The 18,257-nt window shown below is 37.0% G+C and overlaps 2 protein-coding genes and 1 non-coding gene across 3 annotated transcripts; 2 read left to right on the top strand and 1 right to left on the bottom strand.

Annotated features, from left to right (window-relative positions):
* Positions 1-3,334: 3,334 nt before the first annotated feature.
* On the top strand, positions 3,335-3,406 carry trnap-cgg (transfer RNA proline (anticodon CGG)). Its single transcript has one exon. It is a non-coding gene; the product is annotated as a tRNA-Pro (tRNA).
* Positions 3,407-4,336: 930 nt separating this feature from the next.
* LOC134311833 (uncharacterized) lies at positions 4,337-13,317 on the bottom strand. Its single transcript, XM_062993501.1, has 3 exons — positions 13,278-13,317; positions 12,739-13,152; positions 4,337-4,686 (listed from the first exon to the last, which is right to left on the bottom strand). Exons 1-3 carry the CDS (start codon positions 13,315-13,317, stop codon positions 4,337-4,339), a joined length of 804 nt encoding a protein of 267 aa, XP_062849571.1.
* Positions 13,318-13,856: 539 nt separating this feature from the next.
* Positions 13,857-16,006, top strand: LOC134311834 (uncharacterized). The gene is made up of 3 exons (XM_062993502.1): positions 13,857-13,898; positions 14,464-14,713; positions 15,339-16,006. The coding sequence occupies exons 1-3, from the start codon at positions 13,857-13,859 to the stop codon at positions 16,004-16,006; spliced, it is 960 nt and encodes a 319-aa protein (XP_062849572.1).
* Positions 16,007-18,257: the final 2,251 nt, after the last annotated feature.

Below are 18,257 nucleotides of genomic sequence, written 5' to 3' on the forward strand. Positions count from 1 at the left end.
GAGTTGAGTTTTTACCAAAAAGTTCCATTTTGGTTTCATCTGACCACATGATATTCTCCCAATCCTCTTCTGGATCATCCATATGCTCTCTGGCAAACTTCAGATGGGCCTGGACATGTACTGGCTTAAGCAGGGGGACACGCCTGGCACTGCAGGATTTGAGTCCCTCTCGGCGTAGTGTGTTACTGATGGTAGCCTTTGTTACTTTGGTCCCAGCTCTCTGCAGGTCATTCATCAGGTCCCTCCGTGTAGTTCTGGGATTTTTGCTCACCGTTCTCATGATCATTTTGACCCCACGGGATGAGATCTTGCGTGGGGCCCCAGATCGAGGGAGATTATCAATGGTCTTGTATGTCTTTTATTTTCTTACAATTGCTCCCACAGTTGATTTATTCACACCAACCTGCTTGCCTATTGTAGATTCACTCTTCCCAGCCTGGTGCAGGTCTACAATTTTCTTCCTGGTGTCCTTCGACAGCTCTTTGGTCTTGGCCATGGTTGAGTTTGGAGTCTGACTGTTTGAGGCTGTGGACAGGTGTCTTTTATACAGATAACGAGGTCAAACAGGTGCCATTAATACAGGTAACGAGTGGAGGACAGAAGAGCTTCTTAAAGAAGAAGTTACAGGTCTGTAAGAGCCAGAAATCTTGCTTGTTTGTGGGTGACCAAATACTTATTTTCCACCATAATTTACAAATAAATTATTTAAAAATCCTACAATGTGATTTCCTGGATTTTTTTTTCTCATTTTGTCTCTCATAGTTGAAGTGTACCTATGATGAAAATTACAGACCTCTCTCATCTTTCTAAGTAGGAGACCTTGCACAATCAGTGGCTGACTAAATACTTTTTGGCCCCACTGTAGGTGAAACAGCGAAAAAGAGTCATCTGTTATTTTATCTGCATAACACAGATTCCTAAAAGATTTTTCTGTATGGTAATTGCAGTTCCCAATTACATTATTACTAGGTTTGTATGCAAAGTTTACATCAGGGTCAATATCAGAAAATAAATTAAAATCCATATCATTCTGGACAGGAAAGTTATCTGTGATTGTATGTGGGTCCTTATTAGGGTGACACAGAAAGGCAGACATAAAAAAAAGTAATATATATAATAAGATATAACAATGCAAAGAATTAAGTAGATATGAACATCAATACATTCAATTCAATAGCAGCCTTATTCAGACTGTGACTGAACATTCTGCTTGGGTGGAAGAACAATTAGCTGATCGTATCTGAGATATGTGTTTCCCTGTCGATGTGCCTCATGTAGCTGAGGTAAGAGTTATTTTCTTTTCAGACGAACAGCTTCAGAGAAATCTTCATTAACATATATGTTTGTGCCTTTGAATGCTTTTGAACGTTTTAGAATCTCATCTTTATCTTTGTACCGCAAAAGCTTAACAACAATAGATCTCTGAAGACCGGCGTCAAACTTACCAATGCGGTGAGCTCTTTCAAATTCAATCAGCGTTGCGTCCAACTTTAAGTGGTCAGTGAGCAGCTTTTTCACTTTGGTGGCCGACTCCTGCCATGTTTCTGATTTTGCGTCAGGTACTCCGTCTACTATAATGTTATTCCTGCGAGACTGATTTTCCAAGTATTCTGATTTAGCAGAGAGTTTAGTCAGTGTGTTCCAAGCGCTCTCCATGTCATTTTCCAATGATTTCAGTGCAGTCAGACTGGAAGCGGATGCAGACTTCAGATCCTCTATTTCATTTTGTGAGTAGATGAGGCTGCCTTTTAATTCCTGGACATCTTTAAAGAGGTTATCAATTCTAAGGTTAGTTGAGTCCATTATCATCTGAATGAAAGATTTGTATGACTTTTCTTGTTGTTCCAGAAGTTCTTTGTAAAAAAACAATGGGCACAAGGCGAGAGTATAATCATCACTGTTTGAAACACTGGAACTCCATCACAGTTCCAAATCATTTAGATGTCATTATCTCCCATTTCCATTGTGTTTCAGGTTTTTATAAACTGCTCCACATTGTATGTCAAAAATAATGCCTGTTGGTCTCTCTGTTTTATTTAAATTTATCCACAATCTGGCTTGATAGACTAAGTACAAGAAAATAAGTTAACGTCAAATGTAGATTTACAACAGGAACAGACTGTTGGAGTTGCCCCCCTGGGTCCTGTGTAACTTTCACATTTAATACAATAATAATGTGGCACGTAGTGGCCAAACTGTCCGTAGGGTTACCCGTACAGGGTAACTGGAAAGCCTGGAAAAAATGTCAATACAAAGGACATGAGCAACAGCAGACTCTGTCCTTTTGTGAGAGATGCACCAGGGTACACTGGGTCATCATCATCTTGTATCTGTGATAGCAGACAAATTGCTTACTTTCATACATCAAGAAAACTAAAATGATTTACAGGTCCATAAGCCTTAGATCCATAAACCAATTTATAGACATGACATGAAGAAGAGCAGTAGACTGAGCACACAGCCCTGGGTCACGTCTGTATTCAGGATCAGGATGGAGAAGGTAAGATGGATGAACTTAACAGACTGTGGTGTTAGTAAGAAAGTCCAAAGTCCAGATACAGAGTGAGAAACTGATGCCCAGATCTAAGAGCTTTTCAACAAGTCTGGAAGTTTTAACTGCTTCCAGTCTGTGTGCTGCAGCTGATGTTGTAGGGAGATATCAGCCCACTCCAGCCATATTTTAATAGTCCTTACAATGGGTTTCACAAGACAGATGATAAAAGTGGTTTAATTGTCAAATGTAGGTGAGGGGACATTTTTATTCAACAGCAATGCTAGTGTACACACAATCACGGTTGGATCTGAGGATGTTTGGAATGTACTCCATAAGCCACACCTTGGGTTAGTATAATAATGTTGTAAAGGACAATAATGTAAGTGAAGGTTGTGTAGGTGTCCTGATAAAATCCGGGTGGATCCCTTCTTTAATCCCCTGCTCTTTCACTAAAGAATGTTGACTTATCAAAATGTCTCTTCAAAATGTATCACAGTGTGCAATTAGAAATCAAAGGTGGTATTAAATTGGTAAACATGTAAAACCTGCCTAATTACATGGGGTTACAAAGGTACTTTATGAAAACAGCACAAAGCTTTCAAATGCTTCCTAGTCCTGACAGTTGACTAATTAAACGAAGTTTTTACTATTTGGAGCCTTTAAATATTTTTCATGTTTCAACTCTTTAAAAAGAGGTTATAACCAGTCTATGTACTGATACTGGAGGTTTTGATAGTTTTGTAATACAAGCACCGACCACACTTACCAGCTCAACCAGACAACATAGGTTTGAAGGTCAGTCACGCAGATCAAAGTAGCACAAAGACTCTTGTTCCCGCTGGCTCGTTGGTCTAGGGGTATGATTCTCGCTTCGGGTGCGAGAGGTCCCGGGTTCAAATCCCGGATGAGCCCTCGTTTAGTCAAATGCTTCGTTGAACTATACAAAAAACGTATTAAGTGTCCTGTTAAAATCTAATGATTAAACAAAAATGACACATGCTGATACACTGGTAGAAGTTGGTAAGCTTATGTGGATGCAAATACCCTTCATGCCTTTAATGACACCTCATGCTTAAACTGGCATCTGTCTAGGCTGGCTCGTTGGTCTTGGAGTATGATTCTCGCTTAGGGTGCGAGAGGTCCCGGGGTCAAATCCTGGATGAGCCTTTGCTTACCCATGTTTAATTTGTCAACTGCCTCTTCAGGTTCTAATCCCAGTGTGCAAATGGAAATTAAATGGGGTGATTAAATGGCAAAACTTGAACAGCTTTCTACCTGGATGCCAGACCACATTATTAAAATTTTAACCTTTAGCTTAAACTTTGAAAAATAAAATCATGCTGTCAGATTTATTCTAAAAGCCATCGATAGGTTTTGTGAATCCATGTTTAAATTTAAAGCACTGTCATTGTTGATAGTTTTTTTATTAACAATTGATAAAACATGTTTATCTCTATTTTGTTGATAAAAAAAGTGGAGAAATTCCTCACATAGATCAGGAGACTCATCAAGGTGCGGGGTCTCGACCGGACTTAAAATTGTACTAATTTTATTGTAAAGAACATGCAAGATAATTAATAGAGAAAGTACTGTTCCATCATTATGAAAGACACAATATAAGCACTACATGAGCTAACAAAGAGGAAATGTGATAAGAAAAATATTCAAATTGAAATGAATTTACTACCTGAGCCTCAGTACAAAGAGAACCAGAAAGACTGTCTATTCATTTCGAACTTAAATGAATAAAACAGATAAAACTTGTTTTACTTTGTAAACTATTCCAGATAAAATACATCTGTTTAAAAAGCAAACAGCTCCACCTAGTGAGAACAAAACACATCACATTAAAGAGTTTTTGTGCAGCATGACTGGAGTTGCTGTTACTGTGGGCTCCATGGCGCAGTAACACAGTGCAGAATCTGTTACAGCAGCAGAGGAGATCTTCAGCTCCACTTTCATATCTTCTGTATTAAGATTAATAGACAGACGTGGATCAGTTGGTTCAGCATAAGTGACATCTTTTGTGGATCGTCTAATCAGCCCCATAAACTCTGGTTTTGATCCAGGTTTGTGATAATACCACTGGAGATTATATGGTAATCCTGTATATGTGCAGGACAGTGTGATGCTGCTTCCTTCTGTTGAAGATGAACTGGGTTGGTCTGGTTCAATGCTGTCAGCAGCTTCTGCTATAAGAACATAATTTACAGTGGGGTCAAAAAGTATTAAGTCAGCCACTGATTGTGCAAGTTCTCCTACTTAGAAAGATGAGAGAGGTCTGTAATTTTCATCATAGGTACACTTCAACTATGAGAGACAAAATGAGAAAAAAAAATCCAGGAAATCACATTGTAGGATTTTTAAAGAATTTATTCATAAATTATGGTGGAAAATAAGTATTTGGTCAATAACAAACAAGCAAGATTTCTGGCTCTCACAGACCTGTAACTTCTTCTTTAAGAAGCTCTTCTGTCCTCCACTCGTTACCTGTATTAATGGCACCTGTTTGACCTCGTTATCTGTATAAAAGACACCTGTCCACAGCCTCAAACAGTCAGACTCCAAACTCAACCATGGCCAAGACCAAAGAGCTGTCAAAGGACACCAGGAAGAAAATTGTAGACCTGCACCAGGCTGGGAAGAGTGAATCTACAATATGCAAGCAGGTTGGTGTGAATAAATCAACTGTGGGAACAACTGTAAGAAAATGGAAGACATACAAGACCACTGATAATCTCCCTTGTTGTCAAGATCTCATCCCGTGGGGTCAAAATGATCATGAGAACGGTGAGCAAAAATCCCAGAACTACACGGAGGGACCTGATGAATGACCTGCAGAGAGCTGGGACCAAAATAACAAAGGCTACCATCAGTATACACACTACGCCGAGAGGGACTCAAATCCTGCAGTGCCAGGCGTGTCCCCCTGCTTAAGCCAGTACATGTCCAGGCCCGTCTGAAGTTTGCCAGAGAGCATATGGATGATCCAGAAGAGGATTGGGAGAATATCATGTGGTCAGATGAAACCAAAATGGAACTTTTTGGTAAAAACTCAACTCGTCGTGTTTGGAGGAAGAACCCAAGAACACCATACCTACTGTGAAGCATGGGGGTGGAAACATCATGCTTTGGGGCTGTTTTTCTGCAAAGGGGACAGGACGACTGATCCGTGTTAAGGGAAGAATGAACGGGGCCATGTATCGTGAGATTTTAAGCCAAAACCTCCTTTCATCAGTGAGAGCATTGAAGATGGAACGTGGCTGGGTCTTCCAGCATGACAATGATCCCAAACACACCGCTCGGGCAACGAAGGAGTGGCTCCGTAAAAAGCATTTCAAGGACCTGGAGTGGCCTAGCCAGTCTCCAGACCTCAACCCCATAGAAAATTTGTGGAGTCCGTGTTGCCCAGCGACAGCCCCAAAACATCACTGCTCTAGAGGAGATCTGCATGGAGGAATGGGCCAAAATACCAGCTACAGTGTGTGCAAACCTGGTGAAGACTTACAGAAAACGTTTCACCTCTGTCATTGCCAACAAAGGTTATGTTACAAAGTATTGAGTTGAACTTTTGTTATTGACCAAATACTTATTTTCCACCATAATTTACAAATAAATTCTTTAAAAATCCTACAATGTGATTTCCTGGATTTTTTTTTCTCATTTTGTCTCTCATAGTTGAAGTGTACCTATGATGAAAATTACAGACCTCTCTCATCTTTCTAAGTAGGAGAACTTCCACAATCAGTGGCTGACTAAATACTTTTTGGCCCCACTGTATGCAAACCAATATAATATTCATATAAATTAGATGATAATAATAATAATAATAAATGTAATTAACAAAGAATAAAAAAATATATATTTACCAGTGTGAGCAACAACAATAAATGCTAAAACAAGAAGTAACATGGTTGTTCTGAGTGTCAGTTCAAATAACCAGGTTTAAAGAAAATGCAAATTTTTACATTTTGTTCTCACATCTAGCTCCCCCCACAGTCATAGTGAATCATGAGGAGGGTCTAAATCTAGAAGCAGCTTCCTTACTGCTTTTCTGCCTGTGCGGACTTATATGTGTTTTAGTATGCAGTGCTAGGCTACTTACAAAGACTGCAGTTACAGAAGATGGTATGAAACAACTTTTTTTTCCAGAAGACTTGGTAGTATTAAAATCACTTATTATTATGCCGGATTTCTCAGTTGAGTTGTTAAGTAATTAATGATCTAATGCCCTATCTTCTTTTATCATATATAAAAAAGCACAATTAAATGAATAGAAAAACAGTACAGATCAGGTCTCATTGTGCAAAAATAGGAAATAGAAACAGGAAATTGTCATATAAAATTGATAGTCTGCAAAAAAAAAAATTAAGGATTACTTCTGTCAGTCTATGCACACAACAGAGCTAACAAAACCACTAAAAACAAACCCAATTTTCAGAAAAGTTTGGACACTTTTTAAAATGCAATAACACAAGAATCTGTGATTTGTTCATTTTCTTGAACCTTTATTTAAGTAACAAAAATACAAGGACAAGATTTCCAATATTTTACTGACCAGTTTAATCGTAACATATAAACATAAATCACTGCTACTGAGTTATGGCTCCTACAAGCACTGTGTTACATTACCATTCCAATTATTTCTACTTTTAATTGTTTGGGAACTGAGGATACTAATTCATGAAGTTTTGCAAGTGACATTTTTAGCCTACTTTTGCTTAATATACTGCTCACAAAAATTAGGGGATATTTCAAAATGAATATGAAGCGATTAAAAAAAGAAGCATTTGATTTTTTTTTATTAAACAAGAACATCAGAAAAGCAAACAATAAGTCAAAGAAAGTTGTTCGATTATGCAAATGAGATTCAAAGTCAGTTATCTGATTGAGTAGCAAGTGACATATTAGTGGGGGTGAACAGGAGCATGTCAAACCGGACGAGAGTGTCACACATTGACTGTTCAGTAGGGTGTATGGTCACCCAAGACTGCCAAAACACACTGACAGCGATGGGGCATGGACAAGATCAGACTGTCCAGTAGTTCTCGATCCTCTGCCACTCTTGCTCCAGGGCAACTTCCAGCTCAAGAAGTGTTGTGGGAGGAATTGGACGGTTTGCCAGACGTCTTCCCAGTGCATCCCAAGCATGTTCAATGGGATTCATGTCTGGAGAACGTGAAGGCCAGTCCTTCTTTTTTTAATTGCTTCATATTCATTTTGAAATATCTCGTAATTTTTGTGAGCAGTGTACAAGACTTCAGTGGAAATGGAGCTTGTATTATTATGTATTTAAAATTTTAATTAATCCTACCCTAATTTTAAAACATATACCATATGGTTATTTTCATCCATATGTGCTCATCATTTCACTGCCTTAAATGCAGTTTTATACACCATGTTAACTTGGATTCATGTTCACCTTAACAGAAAAATAGGTTTCAGTTGCTTAAAGAGAAGCAATCATGCAGTGTAGCTGATTGGATTAAAGTGATAGCCAGTGGTGTGTTGCTTGGTTGGTACAGTAGTCTAATGCTCTAGGTTACCACTGCAGATATCTTGATCTCTCAAGTTTGAATCTCAGGAGATGCTATTGACCTGGCCGGGCATCCATACAGACATGATTGACTTTGTCTGAGGAATGGCAAAGGTCAAATTTATTGCTGCAGTACATTTGCACCCTCTGCTGTTTGAGGTGCCTATACACTAGAGATGGATGATTTGTAGCACTTAGTGTATCTCTCCAAAAACTAATCCCTTAAATATGGATTGCATGTCAGGTAAAGAACCAGGAGAGGTCATTACATTAACAGTCAATACACAGGCCTACATCAAAATTCTGGAGACTTTTTTATTTCATAAATAAAAAATAGACTTGCTGATGAAGTCATTTTTAGAATGATAATGTATCTTCTATTGAAAATACACAACACTGGTCCATGACGAAGCTTCATCCTACAAAGCTGATTTGTCAACCACTATTTAAGAAGTTGAAATTTACTTTGACTTTCATTTGATTGCAGACAGGATGAACCTGAGATATTTCATGTTTTATCTGCTCAACTTCATTTAATTTATTAATAAACATCCATTCCTGCATTTCAGGCCTGCAACACATTCCAAAAAAAGTTGGGACAGTAAAGCATTTACCACTTTGTAATGTTGCCATTTCTTTTTCACCACACTTAAAAGATGTTTTGACACTGAAGATACCAAGTGATTTAGTGTTTCAGCTTTTATTTTGTTTCATTCTTCCTGCAAACACGTCTTAAGATGTGCAATAGTACGGGGTCGTCGTTGTCGCATTTTCCTTTCAAAAGTCTCTACACATTTTCTATTGGGGACAGGTCAGGACTGCAGCCATGCCTTTGTAATGTGTGCAGCATGTGGTTTTGCATTGTCTTGTTGAATAATGCATGGACGTCCCTGGAAAATATGTTGTCTTTAAGGCAGCACATGTTGCTTTAAAATCTCACTGTACTTTTCTGCATTAATGCTGCCATCACAGAAGTGTAAATGACCTTTACCAAGGGCACTGACACAGCTCCAGACCCTGACTTTTGGGCTTGTTGCTGATAACAGTCTAAATGGTTCTTTTCATGCTTATGAAGTCTTAGTAGTTAGCAAAAAAGAGACAATGTTAAGCTTGAGTGTAGCGGTCATGGGCAAAATAGACAGATGGGGCTTAGCAGCAATATAAACATGCACTAAATAGGCATGATGGTGCAAGACCATACTGTCTAATGAAATCAAAGTCTTTGGTCTGGAGCACACAACGTCTATTTCTTCCAAATAATATCTGGTCTACTAATTTATCTTAGCACACACATTTACACTGTGTGATGATCCATCACAGATGCATCTAAGCCCAGAGAACTTGATGCTGTTTCCGGACATGGCTAACATGAGACTTCCTTTTTTGCACAGTAAAGTTTTAAGTGGCATTTGTGAATGTAACTCTATACTGTAGTGCTTAACAAAGGTTTGCCAAAGTAACACACATGTGGTTATATGAGTTATTGATGAATGACAGATCTTGATGCAGTGCTCTCTGAGGGATCGGAGATCATGAGTGTTAAGCACTGAAATTCATCCAAGTTTCTTAAATTGTTTAATGATATTATGCACTGATAAAGGACAACTATGCAAATCCCTTCCAATCTTTCTTTAAGAAACAGACAAGATAACTGAATAAACCAATATAGTGTGAGGTCACTGCTTCACCTTATTGGTAATGCCAAAGATTAGTAAGATCTTTTTACAGTCTGGTAGACATTAAGTTTGGTTGTGTAAAACTAGCTAAAGTAGCTTACCAAGTTAAATACAACTTAATTACAACAATTACCAATTATTTTTTACAAGGATGATATGGGTGTTAATTACCATGTTTTGTTAAATAATACAATATATATTCAGAGAGCAGGTGCTACTTGTATTGTGTGTGTGGTTAACTGATAAGATGTAAAAGGAAAAACAAACTTTGATCTTCTGAGCTTCAAAGAGCTTTATATATGTGAGTTTTTGTACAGCATCTCAATAGTTTTGTATCACTGGGTGTCTCTAAGAGCACAATGATAGAGAGCAGAATCTGTCAGCTGTGGATTGTTAATAATAAGTTCAGTAGATGTATCATCTGTGTTTGACTGTAATCGAGAGCCAGTGGGATTGTGCTCATCACCACTACGTGATTTTGCACCTTTATACAGTAAAAACTGTGGTGCGCTGTTAGGAATTTGTTTGTACCAGTAAAGCCAAACAGAACTGCTGCTGGACTGATATGAACATTTTAGAGTAACAGACTCTGTTTCTTTCCTGACAATGTTGGCATCTATTGGTCTAATTTCATCTGCAAAACCACCTGTTGTAAAAAAAAGAAAATAATTTAAACAAAATTGATTTGTCAGCAAACACAATGTAATAAATAAAATAACCTTTATTTATTAATAAATGTGTTTATTATTACCTGATGCTAATGTGAGAATCAGTGTTATGTATCTCCCAATTTGCAGCAAGTTGCATAACTGATGCATTTCTGAACACAGCTTTGTGAGCACTCGGTATAACAGTTCTGTATGAAAGTCAACACTCACATAAGTCTTTAGGAAGCCACACACAGGAAGTGCAGAAGCTTCAGCACAACTACACACACCAGTTTCAGTATCAGTTGTTCACTAAGTATATTAAAACTCTTAGTTTATGTTTTGGATTTAGTTTGATAGCAATTAACTCTAACTCTGACATTTTTAACATCGTCATTAAGAAGTTTTACTGAGACCCCATATGAGCGAACACACACACACACACACACACACACACACACACACACACACCTACATACACACAAAATAAGTAAATAAACCATAAAAGTTTTAACATGTAGCCCTGTTGGAATAAAAGTAGATGTAAGTATACTGATCTTCAATATACTACATTGCACCATAGTGTACTTGCTGTCACACTAATGATCAGGAGTGTTAAAATAGAACAACTATTTTTGTACTTATACTTTAATTATACAAAAATAATACAAACACTTGTCTTTAATTGTGTTAAGTATAATAAACGGTACTTCAGTAGGACTATTTTAAGTATAATTCCTTAATTTTTTATGTGTACTACAGCATGTGTATATACCTCCCAGTTTCACTTACACTTAAAGTGAAATGAAAACACATTTAATCACTGTTCATGTGTATTATTATTATGCATTGACTACATTAGAAATGTCTTAGACATCAAATATATTAACTTAAAATAACACTGTCAGAAAAACTTCTTTCTAGTCCTGATTATTTGTAGTGCATAGCAATGTGTTTATGAGTCACGCACTGATCTCCATTTTTTGTTGTCTGCATGGAGGCGCCATCGACCAGCCAGCAAAGGTTATAATTACTTCAGTTATGGTAATCCAAGATGCCATCTAAGAACTGGGAGCACACATTTATTAATAATATAATATTAATTTATAAAGTTTATACCAGCTTGTTGTTGAAGTGAATTTTTACATGTTATTAAAATCAGTTTTAATTAGTAAGTCAAATCGATCTGTAATACTGATGATATGTTAAATAAACTGTTTGGTCACTTGAAAATACACTTGAAATGTATAATTTAAGTAATTCATTCTTCTTCTTATCATAATTAGGGTCATGGTTGAGCTAAACATTAAGAGTTCATTAGGTAAAATGCAGGGATATGTATTATAAAGTACCTGAATATGTTTTTTTAATGTTATATATTTTTTTATTCATACATTCATTTTCTTATCTGCTTATCCAGTTAGAGTCGCTGGGGGTGCTGGAGCCTATCCCAGCTTTTCAATAGGCGCAAGGCAAACAGTATCACCCTGGACGGGGCACCATCGCAGGGTAGACACACACACACACACACATTCACTTATAGGGCATTTCAGTGTCTCCAAATTAAAATGACTGTATGGTTTTGGACTGTGGGAGGAAACCGGAGCTCCCGGAGAAAACCCACACAAACATGGGGAGAACATGCAAACTCCGCACAGAAAGGACCCAGACCACCCCGCCTGGGACTCGAAACTGGGACCTTCTTGCTGTGAGGCGACAGTGCTACCCACTTAACCACCGTGCCACCATTAATTAATTTTCCCTCTGTAATTTATATACATTTATATACATATATATATATATATATTTAAAATGATTATATTTCAAAATAAAATATATATAAAAAATAAGTCACTTAAAAAATACACTTAAGTAAAACTCTTGTATAACGTGTTAAAAGTGTGCTTTAAGTGAATTAATACAGCAGTTATTTAATATACTTTGCAAAAAATGACTAAACATCTATTTGAAAAGAAGTATTTAAGAAGTATAATAAATTAAATAAAAGTTAATTTTAACCAAAAGTATACTTTATGGTTATGTATTTATTAAAAGTATACTTTATTAAAGTAACTTTTTTTCGAAAAGTATGATAAAAGTGTACTTGCTACAATTTGATCAGTGTGACATTAATATATTTGAACATGTTTAAAATAAGTACAGACATTTGCAAGTTTATTTACACTATACCTAAACAAATCTCAGTGTATTTTACACCACTAGAGTGGTGTGTGTGGTGCTGCTACTAGTGTAACAAAGTTGTGTGTGTGTGTGTGGTGTAATGTATTATGGTAGATATTGTGTTGTACTGGTACAGATGTAACATGTGCAATTAATAAAATCTTTTCAAATGTTGGTTTCTTTTTCCAGTTTATTACATTTCACTCCCCATTGTAAAGTGTAAAAATGAGAGAGAGGAAAATAGGTAATCCAGCTGGAATAACATAACTGTGTTGAAGTTTTTGTACAGTGCAGCTGGGTTTCCTGTCACTGTGGACTGCAGAGCACAGTAATATATTACAGAGTCTGATACTGCAGCAGAGGAGATGCTCAGATCCACTTGTTTAATGTCTTTATGAACATCAGCAAATAAACCAGGTGGGATGTTTTCACTCAGAGATCCACCTGGATAGATGTAAAGAAGGAACTCTGGTTTAGATTTTGGATATTGCCGGTACCAGTGTAAGTTCCCTACCATCTGGGTGAAGTCTTTGTAGCTGCAGGACAGAGTAACAGTATCACCTTCAGTTACACTTTTATCTGCAAAAAGTGGCTTTATTGGATCTGCCATAGAATCACCTGTGATAGAGAACAGAGCATAATCACATTCTGATCACAGACTAATGTTTCCTAATTTGATAATAATAATTATAGAAATATTAAAAATAATACTATTAATCTTTAAGATAATCATATGTACTCACCTAGTGAAATCCACATACACATGAATATAAAGGTGAACATGATGGGTGTGTATCAGTATGAGAATATTTCTGTAAATGCTTCTCTACAGTGGTTGTAGCATCATACATTATAATAAAGCTCCACCTCATGGTATCACATGGCAGTGACAACACCATCTTCTTTGCTCTATATTCAGAGTTGCATGTGGAATCTTGAGTCCTGAGCACATTGTAAACAAACACAAGCCACATGGGATCAACTTTATTCGAAATATTGTGTATATACAGTAGGTGTCCACTTTTGCAACATGCTACATCTATTATTGTATTTCAACATAAAATAAATGATCTTATTTAATAATTGTTGTAAAATATTTCCTGAACTCTCAAAATGTGTAAATAATAATTTACTAATAATTAAATACTTGGCTAAACTTATTTGCCAATAAGATCTCAAATCAAATATACATCATATAATAAAAAGTTAAATAAAGTATTTTGATTCATAGAGGTATGATTAAGTCAGTGGTGTAGTAACAATCCAGGACAAAAAAAATCATTTAAATATGTAAATAAAACATTAATTTCACTTTTGCCCCGATGATTCCCTTCTTAGGCAGAGATTTGGAGGATCTAATCAGGGTAGGCCTAATGACAGCTGAAAATGTATTAAAGGTTTAGTCATTTAACCATCGTTACTTACAGAGGATATGAAAGATAAAACAAAGTAATGCATTTTCAGCATGTTGATGTTTGTAGAATATATTGTAAATACAGTAATACTTATTCAGATTTTGATTATAATAATAATTACTATGCCTGTGCTATTCTGTTTTCAGAGCCTTCTCAGGCGGTTTATAAAGTGAGATGTTCAGGTTGATGTTTCCCCAGTAAATCTGGTCAAGCTTGATGTGACAGACCAAAAATTTTGGGTCAGTCCAAAGCAAGTGGACATTGGCTTGGGAGCCACAGCTGCCCTCAAGGTACCATTTATTATCTTGGATGACTTCAACAATGTGCTACATCAGCTGCAAGTAATTTGACTACTTAAGTATTTATTCTAAAACAACCAATAGATTAGATTAAGATTAGACATCAAGCAGTTGACTTATTCACAGGATTTGTAAAATGTTGTGTAGTGTAAGTTACACATAGGGAGAGTTTATTTGATGTTTCAGGAGACACATGACTTTTGTGCATTTGTCAGGGCATGTCAGGCAGTCAGGGTGGAAGTGAGCGTGATGTGTTACAGTTCATGCGAGACAGCCAGAGTGCTCTGTCAAAAATTTGTCAGAACATTCTATTGAAGTGCCCACTGAAGTACCCCACTGTCCGAAATATGCTGTGCCTGGACCCCCAAAAGATGCACACTGAACCAGACATGTGCTTGAAAAAAATGAAGGCCCTCGTCATGAAATTTGTGCAGGACAAGAAGTTGTCAGGAGGAGTCACAGCGGGTAACATCTGTAGACATATTAGAAATAAGAACAGTTACCTATGGTTTAGCAAAGGGAGTCTTTAGGCACCTTCTTTAAACCAGTGGTTTTAAAAGTGAACTCCAGGGGAATCATTTATTCTCACTATAATTCCATCAATAAATCACACAGTGACAGAATGTATGACAATTTTGGTCATAGGATTCATACACTTTTTGTAATAAGACCTCTAAAAGCAAAAATCTTAAAAGATGGGGATTTGTGGTCTAATTTGTGCCAGTTTCGGGGTCCTTGACATGAGAAAGCTTGAGAACCACTGCTCTAAATGTTATTGCATCTCTCCCTTCAATGTCGTTGACTAAGACAATATCTTATTTCAGTAAATAGCCATATTTTAGATGTCAAGTTATACTAGCCTATTACTTGCATCTTTTTAGTTGTATTTTATTTTATTGGAAATATAGCCTAGTAGGAGTTGTAACACATGTCTGTAGGCCTAATAAATGTTCTTGGACTTAGTTCAAATATAGTTGGAAATCTGAGATTCATTTTCCAGAGTATATTGAATATAAATCTCTTGTGATTTCCACAAAATATAATTTTAACTGGAAAATATACAAATGTGTTTGTCTTTATGTAAATGCAGGTGATAAGATTGCACAACAGTTTCAGAAGTTCCTGTTTAATGAGGCCAGAGGAGAGGAATTCATGGTCTTCAGTGCATTGGATGGGACATTGCGAGTTGACAGCTTCCTGCATAAGGCCATGAATGGATATGCAGAACTTTGGAGCTTTGTGGAAAAGCTACTGCTTCTGTCCCATGGACAAGCCACTGTGGAGCGTGGATTCTCCATAAACAAGGAGGTGGAGATGTGCAATATGAACGAGGACACTATAGTCTCACAGAGACTGATCTGCGACTATGTGAGGATGTGTGGTGGAGTGGTCAAAGTGCCACTAACTAAAGAGCTGCTAAATGAATGTGCAACTTCACGCAACCGGTATAGGATCTTCTTGGAAGATGAGAGGAAGAAAAAGGAAAAGGCAAAACAGATGAACAAGAGAAAAGGGGCTGAAAATGAGCTTGAACAGCTACGCAAGAAAAGAAGAACAATCTTAACTGTGTGTGACACTCTAGAGAAGGAGGCAGATAGCCTTGCAGAGAAGGCTGAGAATACAGCTGGGACCAAGATGGCAGAGCTCATCACTAAATCCAACTCCATGAGAAAAAGATGCAAGGACAAGAGAGGGGAGTTGATGGACCTAGACCATGAAATTGAGAAGAGAGTGGCAGAGCTACGCTACATGTCTTGAAGAGAATTTTGACCTCTTGAATTTGACCTGTTCATTGGTTTCTCTCTAAGATTCATGTGATAACATTTTGTGTTGTTTTGCAAACAAGCTGTTTTGAGGACTTTTTTTTAGCTTATATTTACAACGCAGTATGCTTTACATGTTATTTTATAATTCTGTATGGTTTCTACATGCAAGTCAGTGTGTTGTTTAATGTAATGCAGCTTATGTATCTTATGCTGGCTCTGTTCTGCATCACAATGGAACAAAATTGAAAAGATTGTTGATAACAATTAAGTTAAGTTTTGATTTCCAATGTGGGAGACAATAAATTGAATATTTTCTACCAAATAATTTTTTATGACATTTTTGGGTCTTAAATTATATGTATTGAGGTCTTAAAATGTCTTAAAAAGCCTTAAATTTTACTTTTAAAATGGTGCAAGAACCCTGGCATCCTCTCTTAAACATACTTCTCTGTCCACGTTCTGAAATTGAAAATGTCCTTTGTACTGTAAACGACGCTTCAGCTTTACTCTAAGAAGTTGTGATTCCGAAGATGGTCTGGGCAAACACTGAACTGTTGACTCAACCTCAGAGGGAACACGTACCACTGCTCCATGAATTGCACGCTGTTGTCCCTTTGGAAGTGAGATAATCTTTGCAAAAGGTATGAATTTAGCAATGACGTGTCTCTCAAGTACATTCAGCCCTTGCAATTCATCTGGGATTGAGTCAAGTTTAAGATTATTTGCCACTGCAATTGGTGGTAAATGACCAGACTTCAGATGTTCATGACAGCTATAACATATCAATTCATCTTTTCTTTCAGGCATTTTACACTCACCTTGATCTGCACATCTGTTTTCACAAACATGGACATACGTACCAGTTAAAGACAGGGACACAAGCTCAGGGTCTTTTGAATAATTTGATGATTTACATAGTCTGACCTGATTAGAAAATAAAACATCTGTGGCAGACAGTACAAATATACGTTGGCCCTTGTTGCACATTCAATTCAAACAGTAATTGTGCCTCTTTTATTAGCAGATTTTCCCTACTACGCTGTGTTGTAGCAAAGTTTTCACTGCTGACCTGTCCTGGACTACAGCAAACAATAGCTCTGTACTTGTTCCTTAAATGGTTACTACACCTTATACTGTTTAGTGCTTTAAGATCTATACTTTGTCTTAATTTAAAGCCTTGCGACATATACTGTACTCTGTGAAATCTACCACCTTGTGCATAATTACTTTTAAAGTGTGTCTTTAAATAAACCTTATGTTTAGCACTGAAAGAAGAATCTAAATTGTATCGTCTCCTTATATACTCTTTTTGCCTCAAACAAAAAGAAGGATCATTTCTATATCTGACTCGGATGTGGTATTTTTGCTTCAGACGGAATGCAGGGTCCTTTCTGTATCGGTCCTTAATGTGTTTTTTTTGTTTTTGCTGGAACGCGGGGTTATTTCTGTATTGATCCTTAATGTGTGTTTTTTTTTTTTTTTGCTGGAATGCAGGGTCATTCCTGTATTCCTGGTCTCTGGTGCGCTGTTGTTGTTTTTGCTGGAAATAGGAATCGTTCATATACCGATGTCTAATGTACTGTTTTTGTCTCAAATAAAAAACAGGGTCATTAAGATATCGGCTTCTGATGCTGGCCCTCTTCTCAGATAAATGTAATCTATATCGATCCTTATCAGCTTTTTTCCTTTGAGAATTTAACTGTTTTATTTTTCTTGTTTCATTTGGTGACTGTTTGATCTGTTTGGTGACTGTTAGTCTCTTCTGCCTCTGCAACTTTTTCTTGTCTATGTTTGTCAAGTTTGATTGACATCTTAGACAAAGAAGAGGTTTGCTGTGACATCTTTCCTTGTTCACTCTCTATTGCTCTTACCTCCTGGTCTTCAGACAAATCATATTGCTGCCCTGCATCCAGTTCCAATGAAATGTAGAAGAGTTCTATTAGCCGTTTTTGCCAGATCAGACACAGTGTGAAAAGTAACCATCACAGTTATCCCATTTTTCTCAAAACATGTTCCATTGGCATTACGGCCATGTCGATCTTGGAAAACACTAATGCACAAAGCACCTATAAGCAGCAATGCCTGTGAATATCTGGTTCCAAAACCTTCAAGTCGGAGCGATAGATTTAAAAAGTCTTCACAGTCATGAGGTGCATCTTGCAGTAACAACCCACTTAGTGGGTTGGATTTCTTTATGATGTAACAGCCTCTGTCAGTTTAAATTGTATTTGGTAATTCATCAA

The sequence above is a fragment of the Trichomycterus rosablanca genome, chromosome 4, assembly GCF_030014385.1.
Source record: "Trichomycterus rosablanca isolate fTriRos1 chromosome 4, fTriRos1.hap1, whole genome shotgun sequence".
NCBI classification, from domain to species: Eukaryota; Metazoa; Chordata; class Actinopteri; order Siluriformes; family Trichomycteridae; genus Trichomycterus; species Trichomycterus rosablanca.